Source organism: Heterocephalus glaber, unplaced genomic scaffold, assembly GCF_053883595.1.
Source record: "Heterocephalus glaber isolate CG9 unplaced genomic scaffold, H.glaber_assembly_v1.0 deba00001720, whole genome shotgun sequence".
NCBI lineage: Eukaryota > Metazoa > Chordata > Mammalia > Rodentia > Bathyergidae > Heterocephalus > Heterocephalus glaber.
In genome coordinates, this window is record NW_028258433.1 from 12,320,474 (window position 1) to 12,343,248 (window position 22,775).

A 22,775-nucleotide genomic window follows, 5' to 3' on the forward strand; every position below is an offset into this window, starting at 1 on the left:
GACAATCTCCTCTAAAAACATCTTTTATATAACCAATTACCAACTAGTTAATATGTAAAAAGATGACCAAACTTACCAAAAAATGATTATTTTTTAAATGGTAGCTGTGTTGATCAATAAATAAAGTCTGAAATGGTCAATATAATTGAGAGGTGCTAAACCATTTTTAAATACAGCTTCTACTTGGGAATAGATTTTAGAGAATTGGCTTTTCTTTATGTTCTAAATAACAGACTCATGCTGCTGAAAGAAACGTCATTTTATGTTTCATCAAATGAAGAAGTTTCTTTCTCAACATCCATGAGGGATTGTCAGCTGGCTCCTGCTTCATCACTTCCTGTGAAAGTAAATTTAGAACCATTCCCTTGCTTGACAGCTGCAAATGACAGAAAGTTCTTCCTTTCTGAAATTTTAACTGTGATACTAATCCTTTTCTCATGAGTCAAGTCTCTCTGATTCCGAAGCTCACATTGTTTATTGCATTTCACTGCCTCAGAGTGAATGCCTACTATGTGCCAAGAAGTTTGCAGAGTAATTGGTGGGAACAGAAAAATTAATGAGAGCCACCATTTCTTCTCAAAGTGTTTATAACTTATTCATAGGACAGACAATACATGCATGTAATTATTTCTAACTCAGCTGTCAAAGAAAACCTCAAGTCCTGTCACCCTTCATTCAGATGAGATGAAGGGAATGAAACCCAAGTGGTTGGAGGGTTTATGAAGAAAAAACCTGGTAAGTAACTATAGGGATATAGGGGATAGAATATTCTAGGAAAAAGGAGGGCACATGGATAGTGGGAAATGGCAGGCAGTGGGAATATTTAGAAACAGAATCAGAGCTCTTGGAATGCAATAGAGAGTAAATTCAGTATAGGGCAGCAGTGAGTAAAATACAGGGATGTACTTCTTAAATTGGGTTGGGTCAACTTATAGAGCACCTTATAGAGCACCTTTCTGGAAGTCAGAAACAGCAGTTTGAATTTCATTCTTCACATTAATGTTCTCCAAAGTGTGAAGAAACCTCAGGATATATGCAAGAGAATGTAATATGGGGGATATGAGAAGAAACAGTACTTCTATTTGTCTTTATTTATTTTTAAAAATGAAAGAAATTTAGCATTACTAAATGCTAAATGTACTCTTTTACAGGGGATTGAACTCGGGACCTAGCACTTGCAAGGCAGGTGGTGGAACCACTGAGCTAAATCCCTGGCCCTCTAAATTGTGCTTTTGATTCAACTTGGTCTCTTCGCTATCTTTAAGATCACATGTTACATTTCATGTACAGGATGGGAATTATCCTTGGGTAAAAACTGGAGTTCCACAATGCTGAAGGATGAAAGCAGGTCTTCACTCTGTGTACCTGTTAGTGAACCATTGATTGCAACATGCCAACTTTCAGTGAGTTTGCTGTTAAAGGAGCTCATTTAGTTGAGTTTATAGATAATGTCACTTAAAACCAATTGGCCCTTGAACAACACAGGTTTGAGTAGTGTAGGACCATTTCCAGGCAGATTTTTGTTGTTTTTTCAACAATTTGAAAAAAACTTATAGTTGAACAATGTGAGCTAAGAATATTGAAAATTTAAGGAAAACTTATGATGTCATGAATACATAAAACATACGTAGACAGTAGTTGGTTTTATTATTTACAACCATAAAATACACACAAACCTACTTAATGAAGTTAAAATTTAGGGTTGGAGATTGAATTCAGTAGCAGAGCATTTGTCTAGCATGAATGAGGTCCTGCATTCAATCCCCAGCACTGCACACACACGTAAAAAGAGTTAAAATATTTCAAAATTAACACAAACCCAGACTCAGTACCATTGGCAGTTAGGAGAAATGTAAACAAACATAAAGATGTAGAATTTAGTTATAGCTACACCAAATTATCTGTAGTACATGTTGTACTACTGTGATAACTTAGTAGTCAACTCCTCTTGCCATTTTGGTAAGATCAAGTGTTATGAGTATTCACTTAAAATGCTATGAGACACTTATCTCTATGGGTTCCGTGTGAGCAGTTGGTCTCTCCAGTACATTACATATGGCAAAAAAAGGGATGTCCTGAAATTCTTGTATATTTTTCACTGCATATAGCACTGCATATAATACATATTAACATAGAAAATATGTTTTAGTTGATTATTTATGTTATCAGTAAGTCTGCCAGTGAATAACAGGCTACTGGTAAAGTTTTTGGGAAATCAAAAGTTATTCTTGGATTTCTGTGTAATGGCCAGCACCCATTAATCCCTGCATTATTCAAAGGTCAACTGTACACTCATCTTCACAAAATGACAAATAGCTTTAAAATTTTCTCAGACAACCACAGGTTGAAAATAACACTCAATAAATAAAAAATGATAGAGCTGTATTCCTTGTATACCAAGTACAAGGTCTTCTATAGAAATACTTATTGCAAGGCAAAAATGAAGCTAATTGATGAGATCTCCTGAGAAATATTATTCTAAAAAGTGATATTAATAGGGGTATAGATCCAATTTTGTTTACGATTAACCTTCTCATAAACATTGTAAATAATATGTGCTTTGTGAAATGGTGAGAGATTTTTGTTTGGTTGGTTTTGCTATGCTGACCCTTGAACTAAGTATTGAAATAAACTGAATTTGTATCTAGAAAAGCAACTTCAGTTGCTGTATCATAAAGTGTTAACAGATATTTTTTAAAAGAATGAAGTATATAAGTATATGATAAGTATGAGTAAATAAAACATGTAAACACAAAAGAAGCACATATATTTACCTAATAGATATTATATCACACATGTAAATGTACATATGTGACAATATTAGTCACACAAGTTTAAAGAGCTAAAAAATCATTTAAAACATTACTAAAATTAAAATCATTGAAGATAAAACAAAGACAAAACACTTTGTCTTAACCTTTAAAATATTTATGTCCATTTTAGAATGTATCTCACATTTTACTGTAATCCTATTGTTACCTATATTTATAAGAATGGATGTGTGTTTATAGATTATGCATTCTCAAATGTTTTACCTGAGAGGGGTTATAAGTTTTAAGAGTTTGGGGACTACTGTGTTATGTTTTAGAGTGGGGTTTTATTGCAGGTTTTGATCCAGAAAGTATATCAAAACATCAATTAGAGAAAATGTGGTACTAAAGTGTGAGGTGAACTATAAAGGAGAAAAGAGAGAAGTGACCAATATGTTGTTGAGATGAATCAAGACACAAATAAAGGAGACACCAATGGAAATTAGAAGGAGAAGATAGATGCATAGATATTGTGGAAGTAGGATTTGCAAGGACTCAATAAATCATTCATTACTAGGTGTGTTACTCAGCTTTCTGTCACTAACAAAACAAGAAAATCAAATTAAAAGGGGGAAAATTTATTTTGGCTCACGGTGTCAGAGGTTTCATATAGTTGACTGACTCCATTGCTTTGAGCCTGTGGTGAGGCAGCAACATCATGGTGAAGAGCACATGGTAACAGAAATCTGTATACCTCATGTCCCCTAGGAAGTAGAAAGAGAGAGATAGAGAAGGAGAATGAGAGAGAGAGAGGGAAAGAGACAGACAGACAGACAGACTGGAGTCTACTATGCACTCAAGGGCACACCTCAGTGACTTAATTTCCTTCCACTAGGCCCCACCTCCTCATGGTCCTAACACCTCAGAATAGCATCACCAGTTGGGGACCAAGCTTTCAACACACGAGACTGTGGGAACATTTAAAATCTAAATCATACTAGGGAAAGTAAAGGAAGAAATGAGATGAGTGAAATGCAAATGTTTCTTCTCTGAGAAACTGATTGAAGGGTGAAGACAATAATACAAATGGAAATGCTATGTTCTCACTTTGGTTTAGAATATGGCATTTTAAAAATTAGGATCATGGGGCTGGGGATTTATCTCAGTGGTTCCGGTGCCTGCCTTGCAAGTGCAAGGTCCCAAGTTTGATTCCCGGTACCAAAAAAAAAAAATTAGGATCATAGATGCAGTCAATCTATTCATATTAATTATAACAGATTCAACAAATTCCTACTTCTACTTTCTTACTCTGTTGGTGGTGTTATACTAAAATACCACAAAATTGGTAACATAAACAATGAACAAACATTTCTCATAGTTTTGGGGGCTGGGAAGTCCAAGATCAAGGACCTGCAGATTCAGTGTCTAGTATGGTTAAATTCCTCATAGATGGCACCTTCTCACTGTGCCATTGAATGGTGAAACTGGCTAGCGCATTCTCTGTGGCCTGTTTTATAAGGGCACTAATCTCAATCACAAAGACTATGTCTTTAGTTCCTAATTTCCATGTTAGTTAGCTTTCTGAGACTATCGCAAATACCTGCTGTATTAATCAGCTTTTCACTGATATCCATATGAAGTTTTATCTGCCAAGAGATAGCTTTTGTCTACAAAAAGAGATCCTAACATCTACATTTGTTTTTATTAATATATTAAAATTTTACAAAAATATATACATTAAAATTTTAAATGTAGGCTGTAGGTAAAACTTATATATCAAGTAAATCCACTAACACATCTGATGATGTTAATTTGTACTCAATTAGTTTCTAAATTTAGGATAGTTGATCTCTCCAAATATTTATATACAATTTTAGTGTATAAATTGTTTTGCACATTTTATATTAAATTCACCCTTTATATGTTCTCCTAAATATTCAAGTCTTTGTGAGATTGGTTTATTTAACTGAAAAATTTCAGCTTCAAGTAAATACTGAATATATCTGGTTTTCTAATGTATTTCAAACAGATAAGGAGGTAGAATTATAAATTCAACATAAAAATTCTCTTAAGTACTTAAATGATACTTATAACCTAACACTAAAGATTTAATGATTCAGATTAAATTTACAAATACAGTAGTCTCCCCTCATCTCTGATTTCCCTTTCTGCAGTTTCAGTTACCTGTGATCAAACATAATCCAAAGATATTAAATAAAAAATTCCAGAAATAAATAATTCCTAAGATTTATTATAATATATTAATATTGTTTTATTTTATTAGTAATTATCATTTATTTCTTTCTGTGTGAAACTTATCAGTTAAAATTTATCATAGGTATGTAAGTAGAGAGGCAAATAGTATAAGAAGGATGTGATACTGTCTACTATTTTAGGCATCCACTAAGATCTTGGAACATGTCTCCTGAAGATAAGGGGGGACTGTTGTACTGTTAAGACTTGTCACAGTCTCAGGACGTAGCTCAGCTCCAAAGAACTTGCCTAGCATACTCAAGGCCCTGGGTTTGGCTCCCAGTATGACAGAAAAAAAAACTTGTCGAAAACTACTGTATCTTCTAAAATTAAAATCGCAATAAAAATCTTTTCAAAATGAAATCATGAGTTAAAATATCAAATTTTAAAAGAAAGTAATACACATTATTCAGATGATTATACATTGCTCAAATTGCACATTTTCTTTTTTATTTATTTTCAATGCGCAGTGAAGCCATTTCAATGTGCATTTTGTGTTCTCAATTTGATACAAAGATGTAGATCCCAAGGATTCAAATTCATCATTTTTTTCTATGCTTATTTTTATACCATGCTGAAGATGCTAAGACATTCATCATTTCCACTCAAAAAATTTCAAGGCGTGGCTAGAGATCCTGGGTAGGGACTTAGAATCTAGTGGCCATTTCTAGAAATAATTTGATCTGATTTGTGTGTTAGTGTACTGAGCCTGTTCATATAGGAGGAGAAATTGTACAGTCCTTATCTTTTCTTCCTAGGTAATTCTTAGCCATTTTATTTTTACTACCACTCTGACTCAACTATTATTATAATTCCTTCATTGGATAGATGACATCTAATTCCTAACCTACCTCCCATCCCCCACTCCATCCAATCGCAGTCAGTCTCTGCTCTCTGCTGAAATTAATTTCAGTTTGTACAGTATTCCTTCCACTCCCCTAGGCTGGGGCTGTGACTAATCTCTTTACTACTTGAGTTTTCCATCTTTCTTGTACAGATTGTTTCCTTATCTGTCTCGCAGACTATCAATTTATAGTTATTATGTTGACTAGAATTACCTCTCCAATGTTATATTCTCTTGAGTTGAGATCATAAATCATGGTGTGTCTGGACCAATGGATGGGCATGTGTAAAAAGGAGACTTGCTTCATGACTTAGAATGTTGAGCAAAAGCAGAAAAAATAGCTAACAATAGTGCCCTAAAAACTGTCAAATGGTTCCCACTACTGAGTCCTCACGTTGCTAGTTGATTTCCAGCTGCTTTTAGCCTTCCCTTCAGTTCTTTGGCTACTTTCATACCCTTCCAATAAATGACTCTCTCTGTTGCTTTGCAATCCCAGGGCCCTAACTGATATAAGCAGCCAAGCAGGGATACATAGATTATAAGAGGGGTGTAGTTAGTGGAGAAAGGGCTGAGACTGTACCCTCGCTTGTCAGATCAGCCTCGGTTATCCTTATTCGGATTTCATTTGAAGAAAGGAATCTACTGCTAAATTTTTTTTTTTTGGTACTGGTATCAAACTTGGATCCTTGTGCTTACCAGGCAGGCAGCGGAACCACCAAGCTAAATGCCCGGCCTATTGCTAAAAAATTTTAAATCATTATATCCATGACTGCTAATGTTTCCATCATTAAACCTAAACTCAGATAATTTCAAGGATAAATAAAAGGATTAAAACAACTGCAGAAAATGTTTAATGAAAAAAGGAAATGAGAAACTTGAAGCAGCTTTCAAACAATGAGCTATCAATGAGAAGAAAAGAATCAGGACATATTTCTATTTGAGAAGCTTTAATGCCTAAAAATTGAGGACTAAGCAGTGAAAACAAATAATAGGAGGTACAAAGAAAAGAATAAGGGAATCATAAGTAAAGATAAATTCATTCTTTTTGAGAAAAATATACCTCACAGGAAGTTCTCTGTGGTTAATTACATAGAAAAGAGGATATTTGAAGGTAGTTTACAAGTGCTTAAAACTCTGGTAACAGTTGAAAATGATCTGCTGTAGACGTTGGCTTGATTTATGTGCATCTCTGAAAGACAGTGTGAAGGAAAATCTTCATGAAGTGCATTTTACTGCTCGATTTGCCTGAGAGTCAAGCACTGAGCTAAAAACCTAATAGCAGTTCAAAGACAGGACATGTGGTCAGGCATAAAAAATTACAAGAATTTATCTAAAAAATAAAAGATAAAAGTTCATCCTCCATTTTTCAGCTTTTCTGAAAACTAGAAAACTTGCTTTAGTTTCAACTAACCAGACAGATAAATACAGACACACAGTCCAGGGACACAGAGGAGCTAGCATTGTGCAGAATTCTTCCTAGAAGTGATGTCTGTATCACATTACTCTCTAGAGGCAGCAGTACTGGGTGGTTAATGGTAGGCAAAATGTACAGAATCAGTTGAAGAATCCAAGGTTCAGTTTTGAGGCCAATGATGGCCTAACACACCAGTTCTAGGGAATCATTTTGAGCTGTACTTCTGGCAATTTCCCTTTACTTTTCCAGTTTTCTAAGTTTATTTCTCCAGTTTTTACAGAGCTTTTGATTTTTCCATTAGCAACTAATCCTCAGGGATATACAATATTTTTTATCTGGCCAGACTGTTGCTAAAGACAGTCAAAATCAGCAAGTATAATGGGGTGGAAATTGAACAGCCTATCTCATGTGATAACTCTCACTACTTGTAGTTACTGTAGAATAACAGAGTTATTAATGGCAAGGCTTTAAGAGAACCACATAGCTACTGCTGAATGGACAACATAAAAATTCAGACATTGTCAAGTAGGTCACCATGTCTTACAATACTAAAAGGTACTGAGAATGACAGGTACAATCTCATAAAACTTTGTCTGAAGGTACAAATTTAAACTCAGTGACTATGTATCTATAGAGTACAACAAAAGAATCTCTGTCTTACAGCTATAAGACAGAGAAAGCCATAAATAAATAAATAAATAAACACATGAAATAAGATTAATTATTCTTAATTAATTTAATCCCACAAAATTTCTCATGTGGTTTTCCCAGTATAAATCAATTATAGCCTCACCAATTGGTTTATGTGAGTTAGGACTGATTGGAAAAGTGTTGGACCCCAGAACTGAAATGTAGGTATGTGATTGGATTTAGAAGACTCAGATACTTAAATGTTCCATCTCCCACTGAACCTACTTTGTCAGCCAAGGTAAGCACATTCTCCTGTATCTGTTGCAGGTACCTGATGACACTGGAATGACCTCTTTTGAGGGACTATCTCTTAAAGAGAAGCTACAACTCTTCATGCCCTGGCTCACTCCCCATGGTCTTCAATCATATAGTAGAGTCGTATTTCAGCACATTTTAGCCTTTGCTACTTAATACCAGCAATAACAACGGGTTGCCTGTATGAAATTCACTTTAAGGATGCACATAATTTTAGTTTGGACTGAGTGTATTGATGCGGCTACACTCATTAGAAATTCTTATTTCTATAATCAATATTCTGGTTCAGATAGCTGAAAGAGTTTCTGATTGTTCTGTTTATTGATTTAAGCATAGACTCCACTGTGGCTTATGGTAAGTGAAGTTGAGATGCTAGAAAATCCTTGGTTTAATGTATAGGAAAGATTTAAAAGCCTAACTGAAATAGAGACTTTAAAGTATTGTTACTTTTTCCTTCCGCTCTTAACACCTCCCTAATGTTTTCTTCTGGAGGAGGTTCCAGACATTTTCTTCTCCAAGGACTCAAAACTTACATTGGTATGAGGAGCAACCTTGAAAAGCATGGTAGTGGTACCTTTATTTAGGTTGTGAATACTGATGGGATATACTATAGTTGAAATAGTCTCCTTAGTTTCAAACAAGATGGTAAAATCATGGTGAGTGGAAGGTAAGTGGCTTACCTTCTACTTAAATGCTAGAGGCAAGGTGCATTTGATTACCCTAGTGGGTAGCATGGCCGATGCTATAATATAAATATGATAAGTATCCAGAAGTACACAGAATCAAAATAAATGGACAGTCCACCAAGGTCCTTTTTGACTCTACTATCATCCCTACCTCAAACCACATACTGGCCTCACAGGAAGTTCTCTATGGTTAATTACATAGAGAAGAGAATATTTGAAGCTAGTTTACAACTGTTTGAAATTCTGGTAACAGATGAAAATGATCTGCTATAGATGTTGGCCTGATTTATGTGTGACTCTCTGAAGGACAGTGGGAAGGGAAATCTTCATATGGTGCATTTTACTGCCCAATTTGCCTGGGAGTCAAGTACTGAGCTAAAAACCTACAGCAGTGGTAATGGACCAGCTGATGGTCAAGGACCTACTTGGAACAAAGTTGGAGGACTAGTGGCAAGAAGGCTTGGAGAAGAAATACTGTGACTGTATCACTTGGGGTCCAGGGTATTGTTGTTTTTGAGTCACAAGAATGCATGTATACCAAAGAACCACAGGCAATGCTCTTAATAACCAGATAAACAAAGTGGCCAACTCTATGGATGTCAGTCATCCTTCTTTCTACCCACCCTCAACTTTGCTCTGGTGGATCTATGAACAAAGTAAAATAGCGGCAAGGACATTGAATCAACAATACACCTTTCCTTTCACTTGGCTACCACTTCTGCTGAGTGCCCAACTTTCCAGGTGCAGCCAAACCTGAGCCTCTGGTATACCTTAAGAGGACTACCAGCCTTGGGATAATTAGAATCTTTCCCTCGTAGAGGAAGAAATATTTTTTTTTCTTTTGAACTACAGTCATACTTGAATTTGTTTGATTTTCTGCCACTGTTCTCTTATTAAATACCTTATATACTACCATAATTTGACATATAACTTCTATAGGCTTGATGGTTGGTTGTCACTTTAATGTTTAGTTAAATGATATTGAGGAAAGGGTATAAACTAACCGAATACAAATCTGACTTTGAACTGAATAGAAAAACAGATTAGACTTTGGCTTATTATCTGGGGGATATGATGACTAAGGGTTTGGCTATGTTGTGAATAAATTGCATTATTTTAAGTAAAAATATTCTTTCAGCATGGGGAAAGGATGTGTTGATATTGCCTAGCTAGTGAATAAGATGTGGTGGACATTAGACATCTATCTGCCTACCTGTCTGTCTGTCTAGTCTGTCTATTTATCTAATCATTCACTCATTTTTCTTTTTCTTTTTTTTTTTAGTGAGAATGGATCTTGGACAGTATATGAATTCTCTTTCAGTACTGGCACTTTTCTACTTTCTCAATTTCTCAGACAAACACATTTGATCCTGACAGCCGGCAGAAACCTATTACTTAAATTCTGTCATTGAAAAGCATCTGTCCAGGCTGGGGATTTAGCTCAGTGGTTTCGCCGCCTGCTGCGCAAGCGCAAGGACCCAAGTTCGATCCCCAGTACCAAAAAAAAAAAAAAAAGAAGAAGAAAAGCATCTGTCCTAGAACTTGAATCAAGAAATTAACACAAATAGTGTAGACACCAGAGAATTCTTCAGGAGGTGGTAAAGTTTTAAGCAACCTAGAGTTTCCAGGGATAGCATTGGAAGCTGTGCCTTGTAGGCCTCTTGTGTATGAAATCACTGGTGTGAGTGGAATAATGTTATTCTTCTGTAATTAGGTAAAAATCCTGTGCCCTTTTACATGCATGTATTTGTTCTCCAATTAAATTAAAATATTTAGGTATGAGCCTTTCTTTCAATTTTTTTTAGTGTTCTAGTACATTAGCTCAAAATATAAAATTATTTTAAATATTTTCAGTAAAAGAAAAAATTTATTTAAAAAATTAAGTCACTGGTGACACACTTGAATATTTAATTTAACTGTTCACAAATATTGATTTTTAAACAATTTATATTTAGCCTCATAAAATATATTTAAGTAAACATTAAAATGTGCAAATGACTTGAATATGTAATTTCCTTGTCATTATGCTTCCTATATCACACACTCAGAGAAATACATATAGCCAAAGAAAAATGGATCATAATTACCCTGCCTTACAGTACATGGGTAATATTAGAAAATTTCAGGTTAGAAAGGTATAAAATGAAAAATAGAAAACTCCCACCCACTGGAATGTCATTTTTAAAGAAAAGCCTACATAATTTCACTACACACTGTAATGCATCTTTTTTTTTTTTTTACATGCTACTCATTTTGGAATTCTTTTCACATTTAAATCTCCTTCACAGCAGATAGCAGTCACATAGTATTCTACTAAATGAATGAATACATCATAATTTCAGTCTTCTATTGACAAACACTTTGTCTCCCTCCACCATTTCTCTCTCCCAGTCTTTCCTCTCAGTCTCTGCCTACCTCCCTCTCTCACTCCCTGCTTTCCTCTCTCCCTTCTCCCTTTCTTTCCCTTTCTTTTTTTCTATTACAAAACATATGAGGAATATCTTTGCCCATATATTTTGGCACATTTTTGCATTATGTACATAGTACGTACTTAACACTAAGAGGGCCATGTTATGAGAGCCCTCAAACAGCTCTGTGGAGAGACCCATTTGGGGAGGAACCGAGCCTTCTGCAAACATGTAGAACCAGCCTGCCAGCCATGACAGTGAGTCACTTGTAAGCACATCCTCCAGCACTATGCAGTGAAGCTTTCAGATGATTGCAGTCCTAGCTGACAGATGACTGCAACTTCATAATACCTTGAGCCTAAACAGCCTAGTCAATCCATCCTCACATCCCTGGCCCACAGAAACTATGATGACTTTTTCTTTTAAAACCCAAGTTTGGGGGTAAAATTTTAAGCAGCGTTCAAGAACTAATACACTTAAGTCTTAGAATAGTGGTTTTCAACCAAGGATAATTTTATTCCTCAGGGACATTTAGCAGATTTTAGAAATATAGTAGTTTCTGATGGGTCCAACTCAAAAATTGAAATCTCAATTAGAAAATTGAAAAGTTTCAATTAGAAATCTCAAATTGCAAAATTACTTAAATAATATTGGAATTAAATACCTTTTGAAAGGTGAAATAAATTTCAGCTGCAAAGTCATTCTTTCCTATATCTTTTTCCAAGGTTGGATTTCTGATCACCTTTATAAGCTCTCCAAAGGTAACTGATAAAGCAAGACTTGACCAACATAAAACACATATTTGCAACCAGGCATCAAAGAGTTATACCATGTCTTTCACAAGATAGTAAATGCCTGATTCTTTAGGGGTTTTGATAAAATTTTGCGAAAAAGTCATTAATTATTAAATTTAATTTTTTTCTGTAGGTCCTTTTGGATTTTCTAGGGACATAGTTGTGTCACTTACAAGCAATGTAAGTTTTTCTTTGTCCTCTCTAGTTTTCCGACGATTTCTTTTACAGCAATGGACTTGACATTCTCTCTTCTCAACCCTACTCCTCCTGGAACCACAAATCTATTTTCTGTCTCTATAGATTTACCTATTTGGTAGATTTTGAATAAAGAACTCATACAATGTGATTTTTGGTGATCTATCCTTATTTTGTGTGTTATTGTTATTTCTTTTACTTGTACATATTTGCAAGCTTTATAAGATGTTGTTTTATATAGTCAAGATTCATTTTAGTGTGTGAATTTATGTACACCTTTGATATATCAATTTTTTGTCACACTGAAACTAAATTTATATATGAAAAAAATGGTATTTTACTATATTGAGTCTTCTTGTTGAAGACAACGAATTATTTACTTAAATTTTATATTCCTTCAATAGCACTTGTAAAATTTTCTCCAACTAGGTCTCTTATATTTCCTATTGAATTCCTACTTGGCTAATGTGACTTCTTTCCTTTTTGTTAGTTGCTCCTTCTCTTAGATTAGTGAGTGATTCTGTCGGTACTTTATGTGACCTGTATAATCAACAATTTCCTTTTAAGTCTGATATTTATGAAAACAAGGAAAATTAAGGACAAGAGTGAAATCATTAGTGTTTCAAATATCTTACAGAAGGTTCAGATTCTTTTTAGCTTGATTAAAAAATTATTTTTAAAAAGTGAGAACAGAAAGAAATAATGATATTTGTCTTCATGAGTTTCCTGGGAATTTATTCTCATCTTTTATTACTCATTTTCTTGTCCAGTATTTTGCAGCTACAAGGGCTTTGGTCCATTTGTAAAAGAGCCAAGTTCTTTGTGTTTGATCATTCACAGTTGGGCCTTTCTCCAATGCAGAGGTGACTTCTCGTGTTTCTGATGCTCCTTAAATAAGTTTAGGGGCCAGCTCCTTTCCAACTCTGTAGAGTGAAGTGGTCCTCTCCTTTCGTTCTCTTCCACTGTACTTCCATTTCCTTATGCACCGCAGTCTAACATTTATTAGAGCCTCTGTCTAGGACACAGAATGTAGATTTTCCAGTACCTTCCACAGTACTTTCCACTTACTATGCCTACAATAAATACTTTTCAGAAAGATAGGTAACGTGAATTTAATTAGAATCAACTCTTATAGACGTATGGCAGACATAGGTTTCAGTGTATTTTACATATCTAATTAGTTCAGGCTTCTTCCTATGTCCTTTTTTAGTGCCGTACATTTACTTCATAGTCCAATTAGGTTGCTCCGCTCCCCGACCTTTCCGCTCTTTTTCCGCTCTGGGTTGTTGCAGAAAGCTGGCAGCGGCTGGACACACTCTTCCGGCTTCGGCGCGCTTGCGCGTCCTCACGTGCACATGCGCAGTTGTCGCGCTGCGGGTGAGGTCTTTGCAGAGCTGAGTCGTAAGCCCCTCCATCGGGGGCGGGACCGGCGGCGCAATGGCCGAGGGCTGCGGGGAAGTGGTCGCCGTACCGGCCTCTGGGGCCGCCAATGGCCTCAGCAATGGGGCAGGCGGGACCTCGGCGCAGCCCAACAACCCGCTGTCGCGCAAGCTGCATAAGATCTTGGAGACGCGTCTGGACAATGACAAGGTAACCGGGCCGGGGAGGGCCAGGGGTTGTGTCCCGCACACCACTGCCTCTCCCTGCCCCACACCGCGAAGGGACCCGCGGGCAGCTGAGGGGAGACGCAGGAGCCCCGAGACTCGAAGGGGCCCTCTAGGCGCTGTCCCCATTGAAGACTGGAGCGTCAGGTGGGCGGCAGCCTGTGGGAAAGCGCCTGCCCTCCGAGAGGGTCTAGGGCGGGAGGAGAGAGCCCCGCGCCGGAGAGGAGCTGAGGCGCGAGAGCGGACAGCGAAGACCGGGGACAGGGGACGGGGACAGCGGACAGAACGTCTCCATTTCCAGATGAAAGCCCATGGCACGAAGTAACTCACATCTGCTAGTTGTTATTGTTGTTAGCTGAGCACTGTCTGATTTGTGGGCGCATCCTATATTTCTTCACACGGTAAAGTATCCTCGTGTGCTCCCAAGTTCCTACTGAATTTAAGCTGCACTTTCCACCTCCTGTCATGGCTAGCTGTGTCCTCTGTACCACCGAGTCGCCAGATAAACTAGTCATGCCAACGTGGCATAAAGAAAAATACATAAAAGCCAGAACTTTACAGGTAAATATGTAGGTAACAGAAAAGGTGTCAGTAAGAATTCGACTCGTGTATGTTTTAAAAAACGAAACAAAAAACCCCCCCAAAACCAACCAACCAAACAAAAAACCAAACAAAAAATTATTTACAGTATCTCCAGGAAGAAAGAAGGTTCTGTGGCCACTAGTTATTGTTAGCTATAACCACCAAAGTTGCACATTAGGATTTGAGGAAATCCCTTCTCCTGGCTTCCGTTTAGGCATTGAGAATCCTGCTGGTAACTTTAGGTTGTAAGGACTCAGAATTCAAGTGTTCTTAACACTTGCCCAGCACTTGCTGTTTCTTAACAAATGTAGATTTTATTATAAAATTTATGTCTAATGTTGATATTTATTATTTCATTTAATATGACTACTCTGATGTAGATAATATTAGCTCCTTTTTACCTACCAGAAAAGTAAGACATGGAGAAAGTACAGCTCAGTAAAGTCGTATAACTCGTAACTAACTGCTTTTGTTCAGTCATCCAGGACTAGGGCATTTCAAGATTAATCAAAAGAAACTGCTTCATTTGTGTGTGTGCACGCGTGTGTGTGTGTGTGTGTGTGTCCACAATAAATATTTGTAATTGTAAACATACTTTTAATCTCAAATGTTAAATTGAATTTATTTAAAAAGCATACTCTTTTTGTCCATCCAGCCAATATTTTAATTTAACATTACAACAGAAAGATGGAAAGGTAAGCCTGTTAGAATATACATTATTTTTGGTGTAGGAATTTATATCCGAAGAATTTCAGGCACTTTTAGGATATCCCAGCCTTGATTCCGCCCTGTGCTCTACCCGTGTTCTCTCTGGAGGAGGTCTCTTACTTTCATAGTTGTGAATAGCAAAAAGAATGATGACTTAGATTTCTAACCCCATTCTTGACTCTACCCAGGTTCAAATTTGTAGAATTAATTGTCAATATTATATCTCCAATTGAATACCTGATTGGCAGAACCCTTGAATTTTCCTCAATCCGGTTCCAGTCTCACTGTTATAGATATATAAAACCTTGTGTATGTGCCATTGTATAACTAAGTATACCCTTATTATCTTCCAAGAATAAATTTGTTGTTCAGTAATTTGAAGGGTCATTTTGGATTATTTACTGGAGACCAATTATTTGAGAATGACTTCATTATACTTGGTTTGAGATTAATTAGGAAACTGTTAACAAATCAGTACCAATAATTTTCTCCTGTTGCCCATTGTGTATAGGAGATGTTGGAAGCTCTCAAGGCACTTTCAACCTTTTTTGTTGAAAATAGTTTGCGAACTCGAAGAAATTTACGGGGAGATATTGAACGCAGAAGTTTAGCCATCAATGAAGAATTTGTAAATATTTTCAAGAAAGTGAAGGAGGTATGTGTATTCATTACATTTAGCATTTATTGAGAGCTTATTGTGTGTTTGGCTCTGTGCTATTTTATTGAATTAGGTTGGTAGGTTTGCTGTTAATTTACTATGTTCAAATAGAAAACATTTACTATATGCATTTATTTTCATACATGATTTCCTAACCACAGTTTGTCCTCCTGGTTTGTTTTGGCCCTGCTTGACTGCTTTAATATATCTTGCTCTGATTGCCCTGTTCTTTCATAAAACTGTTGTGTTTCTGTTTGAACCTCTGGGTTGTATGTTGACAGGAACTGCAGTAGAACCCTATCTACTTTCTTGTATATTTTTATGGTGTGTGACACTGAACTGAATTAAGCAAAAGAAGATAATGCAGTGTCAGGCTAAATGTAATGCAGTGATGTGATCACATTTTCCTATTAAGGTATTGGTAAAGAGTAGAGGATTGGTTTTAAAGGGGCTGAATGTACAGCCTGTTAAAAAGAATTTTTTTTAATCAGTCCGCACAAAAGATAATTGACCTGAGCTAAAGTATGCAGTGGTCATTTGAGTAGTAAAAAGGAAGTAAATAAGATGTATCCATTAAGGGAATGTAAGTATTAGAATTTAGAGGCTAAATATGTGCTGCTGTGGAGAGAACTGGAGGTGAGAGTACATAGAGAATGTTATCAGAAGAACTACCAGATTTTTGGTGTAATCTGCCAACAGTATTTGATGATTTTCAACAAGTTAGGAGGAATTATTGTTAATTTATTTGGTTTTCAAATTTGCTTGTTTTTATTATTGAAATTTCTAATGAATTCATTGTAAAAAAAAGCTAGTCAGAAATAGAATAATTACTTATGATCTAACCACCCAGATTTAAAAATATTGTCTATATTGTATTATGTGGCCTTTTCTGTGTTCTTCTGTACATAAATATGTATCTTTTTTAAAAAGTAAGAAAACACCGTATGTATAATTGTGTGATTTTTAAAATTTACCTTGTATAGAAATATTTTCATAAACATCTATGTACATCATTATTGTTAATATAGTTGGAAATGTTTCACATTTTCTATTTGTTTTAGGCAATTCTACATTGGTCATCCTCATGTATATTGTTGTATACTGTTGCATACTTAATCTGGGTAATATAAGTTATTTTTAATTTTTAAAAAATTGACAGGCAGGTAAGTTTGTACCTATTTATCATGTACAACATAATGTTTTAAGGTATATATAAATTGTGGAATGGTTAAACCTACTAATTAACTTATTTATTGCCTTATATAGATACCACTTTTGTGGTCATAGTATAACTTCTCAGCATTAAAATTTCTGTGTAAAGAAATATACATATTTTTAAAGCATTTGCTCTTATACCTCTGGAAAAATGTTAAAAAGGTTAGTTTACACTTTTTAACATGAGATATTATTCTTTTTAGTCACCTCCAGTATTAAATATGGGCTCTCTTGACATGTCTTGATCAAAAAATTTATGGGACTAAGATAAGGCTTTGGCAAGGAGAAAAGAAATTTAGCAGTGTATATAATGTTTGATTATTTTTCTCCTTTTCAGGAGCTTGAAAGCATAAATGAAGATGTTCAAGCAATGAGCAGTTGTTGTCAAGATATGACAAGCCGCCTAAAGGTACTGTATAATTCAGTATAGCTCCTTGTACAAAGTAAACTTTCAAAAAGTTGTTAGGAAGGTCTGTAAAGTGTATAGATGTTTGACACATCATACCCTGTAGGAAGTTTGAATATAAATATTGTGCTATTTTTTAAAAAACTGTAAATGTTTATGTATCTTTGGATAATGGTTCAATTAACTCTAGAAGCCTTTGTATTTTGGTTTAGCTAGTACTGAGCTAACTGTAGAATTTGCACAAACCTTTCAATTCTGTACCATCCCAGAAGTTCAGCAGCAATGAATTCCATAGTAGGATATCCTGGGAGCAAGTTCAAACTAAAACGGTATTTATAAAGACCAACTTAATTTTGTTTCATGATTAGCCTAAACTATGCATAATACTGTGTCTTGTTTATTTAAGCAGTCCTAAACCTTTAGTATGACTGCAGAATCTGCATTTGAGCTAATTCAGTAATTTTGCAACAGGAATAAAACAGGTTCCTTCTAAGAGTCAGTTACGATTATGTCTGCTACCTTCACATTTTAATTCACAGCTTCTATCTCTGAGATTCTCCTGGACTCACCAATGACAAGTGATAGTAGGAAGATCTATGTAGCCTATAAATTAATCATAGGCTATTTGTGTAATCTGTCTGTAGGATGAGTCAATTTCCTGTCTCTCTAAACTTTTATTTTTCCTGGTTTTGTCTACATTTTGATAGTTATTAATATATATTTTTGGCATATGCATGGTCTCTTAGTCCAGTTTTTAAATCTTTTTTTTTTTTTTTTTTTTGTACCAGGGATCGAACTTGGGTCCTTGCGCTTGCAAGGCAAGCGACAGAACCACTGAGCTAAATCCCCGGCCCCTTAAATCTTTGATTTTAAAATAATCATATAATCTTTACTAATTATTATCACCATTTCACATTTTTTGTAGGTATTTTGTTGCTTAGTGATTGTTTTTTAACCATTCTTTTCTTTATCTTTTATTTCTTTTTCTCATCGTCCAGTTTCTGTAAGTTAATATGCCTTCTAAAATTATACTCTTAAGTCAGGTGTGGTGTCACATACCTATAGTCCCAGTACCCTACGTGGCCAAGGCAAGTGGATCACAAGTTCGAGTCCAGCCGGAGCAATTTAGCGTTGGTAACAGTAGCCATTCATGGATCAAACTCTAGATTAATGTTTCAACTTATTCATCCATAAGAGAAAGTATTTCTTAAAGTATTTTCCCTCCTCATTTTAGGATATTATAAAGATTAATTTACTTATTTTTTGTAAGATATTTTAAACATAGGCATTGAAAATTATTATTATGAGATAACGTTTAAAAATTTAGTAATTTTATGTATGGTATAGTTTATTTCTTTGGCTGCGGTTTTGTTTATATAAATTATATTTAGCATCATGTTTATTATTAAAATGAACAGTAATCATCCTTAACATTGCTGATAAATTGGCTAGAGATTATTTTAGGATAATAATATTTGCAAGTATTGTTAAACATTATTTTGGAGTCATTACCACAATTTATAAATAAAGAATCAGAAGTATACAAAAATATTTGAAAATTCTTATTATGCTTCACTGTACTAAAATTATCCTATTTCATTGACTTATTAAATGTATTTTTTCAGAAATATGTAAATATTTGTTAGAATTGAGGGAATTCTATATTTTAGAAAATTATACAAAGCAAAAATGTACAAGGGTGAAAATTAACTTTAAAGCAAAATGACATTAAAAAAATGTAAGCATTTGAAGAAATTATTGGGTTTGAAGACTCCTACTTCTACAAAAGTACAGTACCTCCAATTCTGGGCTGACCTATGTATGTTCAAATCTATTTATTAAAAATATCCACTGTTTTCTGGGAATATAATTTGGTTTCAGGGAACACAGACAGTGTTATTGACAGGACCCCTGGGAAGCGATAAGACCAAATTTTTACTGACAGCTTGAGAACAGTTTGCAGAAAGGAGGCTGAGATATTAGGTATCTAGAGCTGGAGGATGAAGTCGTAAGAACCCACGGCCCAGATTATAGATTTGAGGTAGCTCTAGGAACCTTAGAAGAAGCCTGGCTCTTTATGATAGTGTTTGGGTGTGAAAATGACCCAGTATCTTCAGGTGTTTGTTCTTGTATCCTCCTTTTAATAGACTGACTCACCCTCTGCTTTATGTTCCTTTGTTTATACTTTCCATTCACAAGTGTCTTAATATATGTATAATTCTGGCTCAGTGCCCCTTCAAGGCAAGGACCTTATGTTTCTACCTCTCTCATGTCCACATGCTTCTCCTCTCATTGATTATTGCCTTATGTTTGCCATTTTGTTTAGTTTAGATCTTTGGGAAACAATCCCATTGGCTGCACTTGGGTTTGTTGTTGTTGTTTGTTTTTTTCATGAATATTTGCCTAATCTTTGGACTGAATTCTCTTTCATTAGGTTTTCACTCCTGGTCTTTTCACCTTTGACTTGGGGGAGGGAGCATTGATTGGTATGAAAATTGATCAAGAATAGTCTTTTAGGCAGGGCTGTCTCTAATTCTCATGAATACTGTAATTGGCAGGTTGTTTATATATTCCAGCTCATATTTTTATCTCTACCTCATGAAATTCTGTTGAGCTCTATACCAGCATTTCAGTGACTTAATTTACAACCCCATTTAGAGGTCTTAGTTTCTCAACCAAGCACATTATAGCTGAAGTCATGATCTTGTCTTTAACTTGCTCTTTTGGCTCTTTTGTGTAACAAAAAAAAGCCTATTGAACTATGAAGTTTCTTAGTCAATATCCAGATACTTTCTTCTTTCTCATAAGCCTTAGAATTGGGTGTATTGAGTACTCTGAGGGAATTCCTCTTATTAGAGATGGTGTATGAGCCATGAAACATCTGTTTCAGTTTCTTGGGCCTTTTTAAAATTTTTGAATTTTGGGGTGTGATCTCATTGCTATCAGCCTGAACTGCAGTAAATAATGGTGTTAATGTTCTGAAATACAGTGAAATTGGAATGTGCTGATGTTGGATTGTTTGTAATTTTAGGCAGCAAAGGAACAGACTCAAGATTTGATAGTAAAAACCACTAAACTTCAAACGGAAAGGTAAGTTTTTCTTTATATTGTCACCTCTTCATTAATTGGCACTTAAGTGGAAAGAAAATTGTCTGTAACTCCAAATCAGGATTAAAATAATCAAAACATGATTCAAAATCAATATAAGACATAGGGTTCTGAGTTATTATCCAATAGTAGCTTGAACATAAAAACAGTAGTTAGGATCATTAAACTTGATACTGAGTTTGAGAGTTTATTTTCTTTTTTTGTAATAGAGATGATGATGTGCCATTATTTACTGTGCAGTTCAGAAATTATTGTTCTTTAAAATGTAAATGTTTTCAGATTTTTAATAATTTTCTTCACAGTCATTATCTTTTTAAAAATTATCTGTTTCTTCTGATATAAGAAAGGATTAACTGTGTGTTTGTGGTTTACAAAAGTAAGTAAACTACTAATTGAAAAAATGAATGAATGAAATTAAGTGCAATATAGATTATTGTCATATGTTGTGTTGAGTATTAGAAAACACAATAACAAAGTAAAAAACCCATGCATCTCTTATGTCTGGAGTAGAGAGGGAAAAATATTCTGTGATGTAGTATACCATCTTCAGCTCAGTAATGGGGATGTTCTTTAAATCTTTTGAGTATTCTAGGTATTTGTCAGTAATGTGGAAATACTATATTAGTATCTTAATTGCTCATTATGAAGTACCTCTACTGTGCTGTAGGTCAGAAATTATCAAACTATGATGACAAGCAAAATGCAATTTTCACCTGCTTTTGTAAGTAAAGTTTTATTGGAACATATCACTTTCATGTGTTTATGTATTATTTCCTATGGCTGCTTTTATTTTGCTGTAGTGGAGTTGAGTGGTTACAGCAGAGACTATATGGGACTTACAAAATCTCAAATATTTATTGTTTAGACTTTTCCAGAAAAAGTTGGTCAATTCTGATCAAGCTAGTAGTTTTCAAATTGCAGATCAAGATCAATGAGTTGTGAAAATATTTAAGTAGTAACCTTAAATGAATTAGTGTAAAATAAAATAGAAACTAGTTTAGATAAATATAAGAAGTGTTTTGTTTCGGTTTCTGGTAATGGTTTAAAATATAATTCTTACAGTGAGCCATGATCAAAAGATTTTTGAAAACTACCACAGACCATAGAATGGCAAGCACATCTCCTTTTTAGTTTCACATCCACTAGTCTTTTTTTATTATTTTAGTTTATTAGTACATGTGTGTAGTCTTGACATTGTTTCATGTTAAGCTCTTAATCTTTCTTAACACAGTACTCCTTGGACTAAGGTATAGGTAATGGGAAATTCTAGAATGCAAAGATGGAAAGTTACTTGTTTAAAAGGAAGAGTCTCAGGGCTACAAAGGACTAATATTGCTTGGAATGAATGTTCCCTGCTAGTTAGGACAGTAACCAGTATAATTTGCTTTTCTGTCTTAGAGAGATATGAAGTAAAATACTTGTGGTGCTTCAGCTTGATTGTCAGCTTGATTGGCTTGATTGAGATGCTTAGAAGATGAGTAAAACAATTTCTGGATGTGCCAGGTTGGGCCATGAAGGGTGTAACCTTGGGGGTCTCTAGCCCCTTCCTCTCAGGCTCTTTGCCTGCTCTCTGAGCACCTGATGCTGTGAATTTGAGCAGCTTCTCTCTGCTGTGCCATGTTTCTGCCTTGGAGACAGGTCACCATGAACTCAAACCTTAGATACTGTTACCCAAAATATACCTCTCTCCTTTAAGCTGCAATGTCAGGTATTTTTGTTCCAGCAATGGAAAGCTGAGGAATACAATAATATTCACTAAAATGAGCAAAATGAAATATTTTGGCTACTAACATAATTTTAAAAATACTTTCATTAGCAAATTCTACAAAAACAAATCAACCACATTTTTTTTAAACACATGTATACTATATGATATTGGAACATCTACTTTATATTAGACCTGTGTTTTTCAAATGATGGTACATTGAATCTTAGGGTTCCTTCACAAGAATTAGGATGATTTGGACTTTGAGGGCCAGAGTCTGTTATTATAGTTTTAGTTAGAGCAATTTCATTTGAACTTACTTAATATATTAGGATTCTATGTAAGATTTTTTTTGAAGGAGTACTTTGGGAGGCTGAACCAGGAGGATTGCAATTTCAGGCCCAGCCTAGGAGGCTTAGCAATTTAGACCCTGTACTCAAAAATATGCAAGAGGACTGAGGTTATAGTATGGATGTAGCTCAGTGCAAAGGCCCTGGGTT

At 35.2% G+C, this 22,775-nt stretch overlaps 2 protein-coding genes across 2 annotated transcripts in view; both read left to right on the plus strand.

The window, feature by feature from the left end:
• Positions 1–10,669, plus strand: part of LOC106009344 (uncharacterized) — a 33,412-nt gene extending 22,743 nt beyond the window's left edge. The window contains exon 5 of the mRNA XM_087199535.1: positions 10,175–10,669. The gene's annotated coding sequence lies outside the window, so the exon portion shown is untranslated. The remainder of the gene's footprint in view (positions 1–10,174) is intronic.
• Positions 10,670–13,642: 2,973 nt separating this feature from the next.
• Positions 13,643–22,775, plus strand: part of Cog6 (component of oligomeric golgi complex 6) — a 76,420-nt gene continuing 67,287 nt past the window's right edge. Inside the window, exons 1-4 of the mRNA XM_004844113.4 lie at positions 13,643–13,879; positions 15,695–15,838; positions 17,394–17,465; positions 20,494–20,552. Of these exons, the coding sequence (XP_004844170.1) occupies positions 13,727–13,879; positions 15,695–15,838; positions 17,394–17,465; positions 20,494–20,552 (428 nt within the window). The 5' untranslated portion in view covers positions 13,643–13,726. The remainder of the gene's footprint in view (positions 13,880–15,694; positions 15,839–17,393; positions 17,466–20,493; positions 20,553–22,775) is intronic.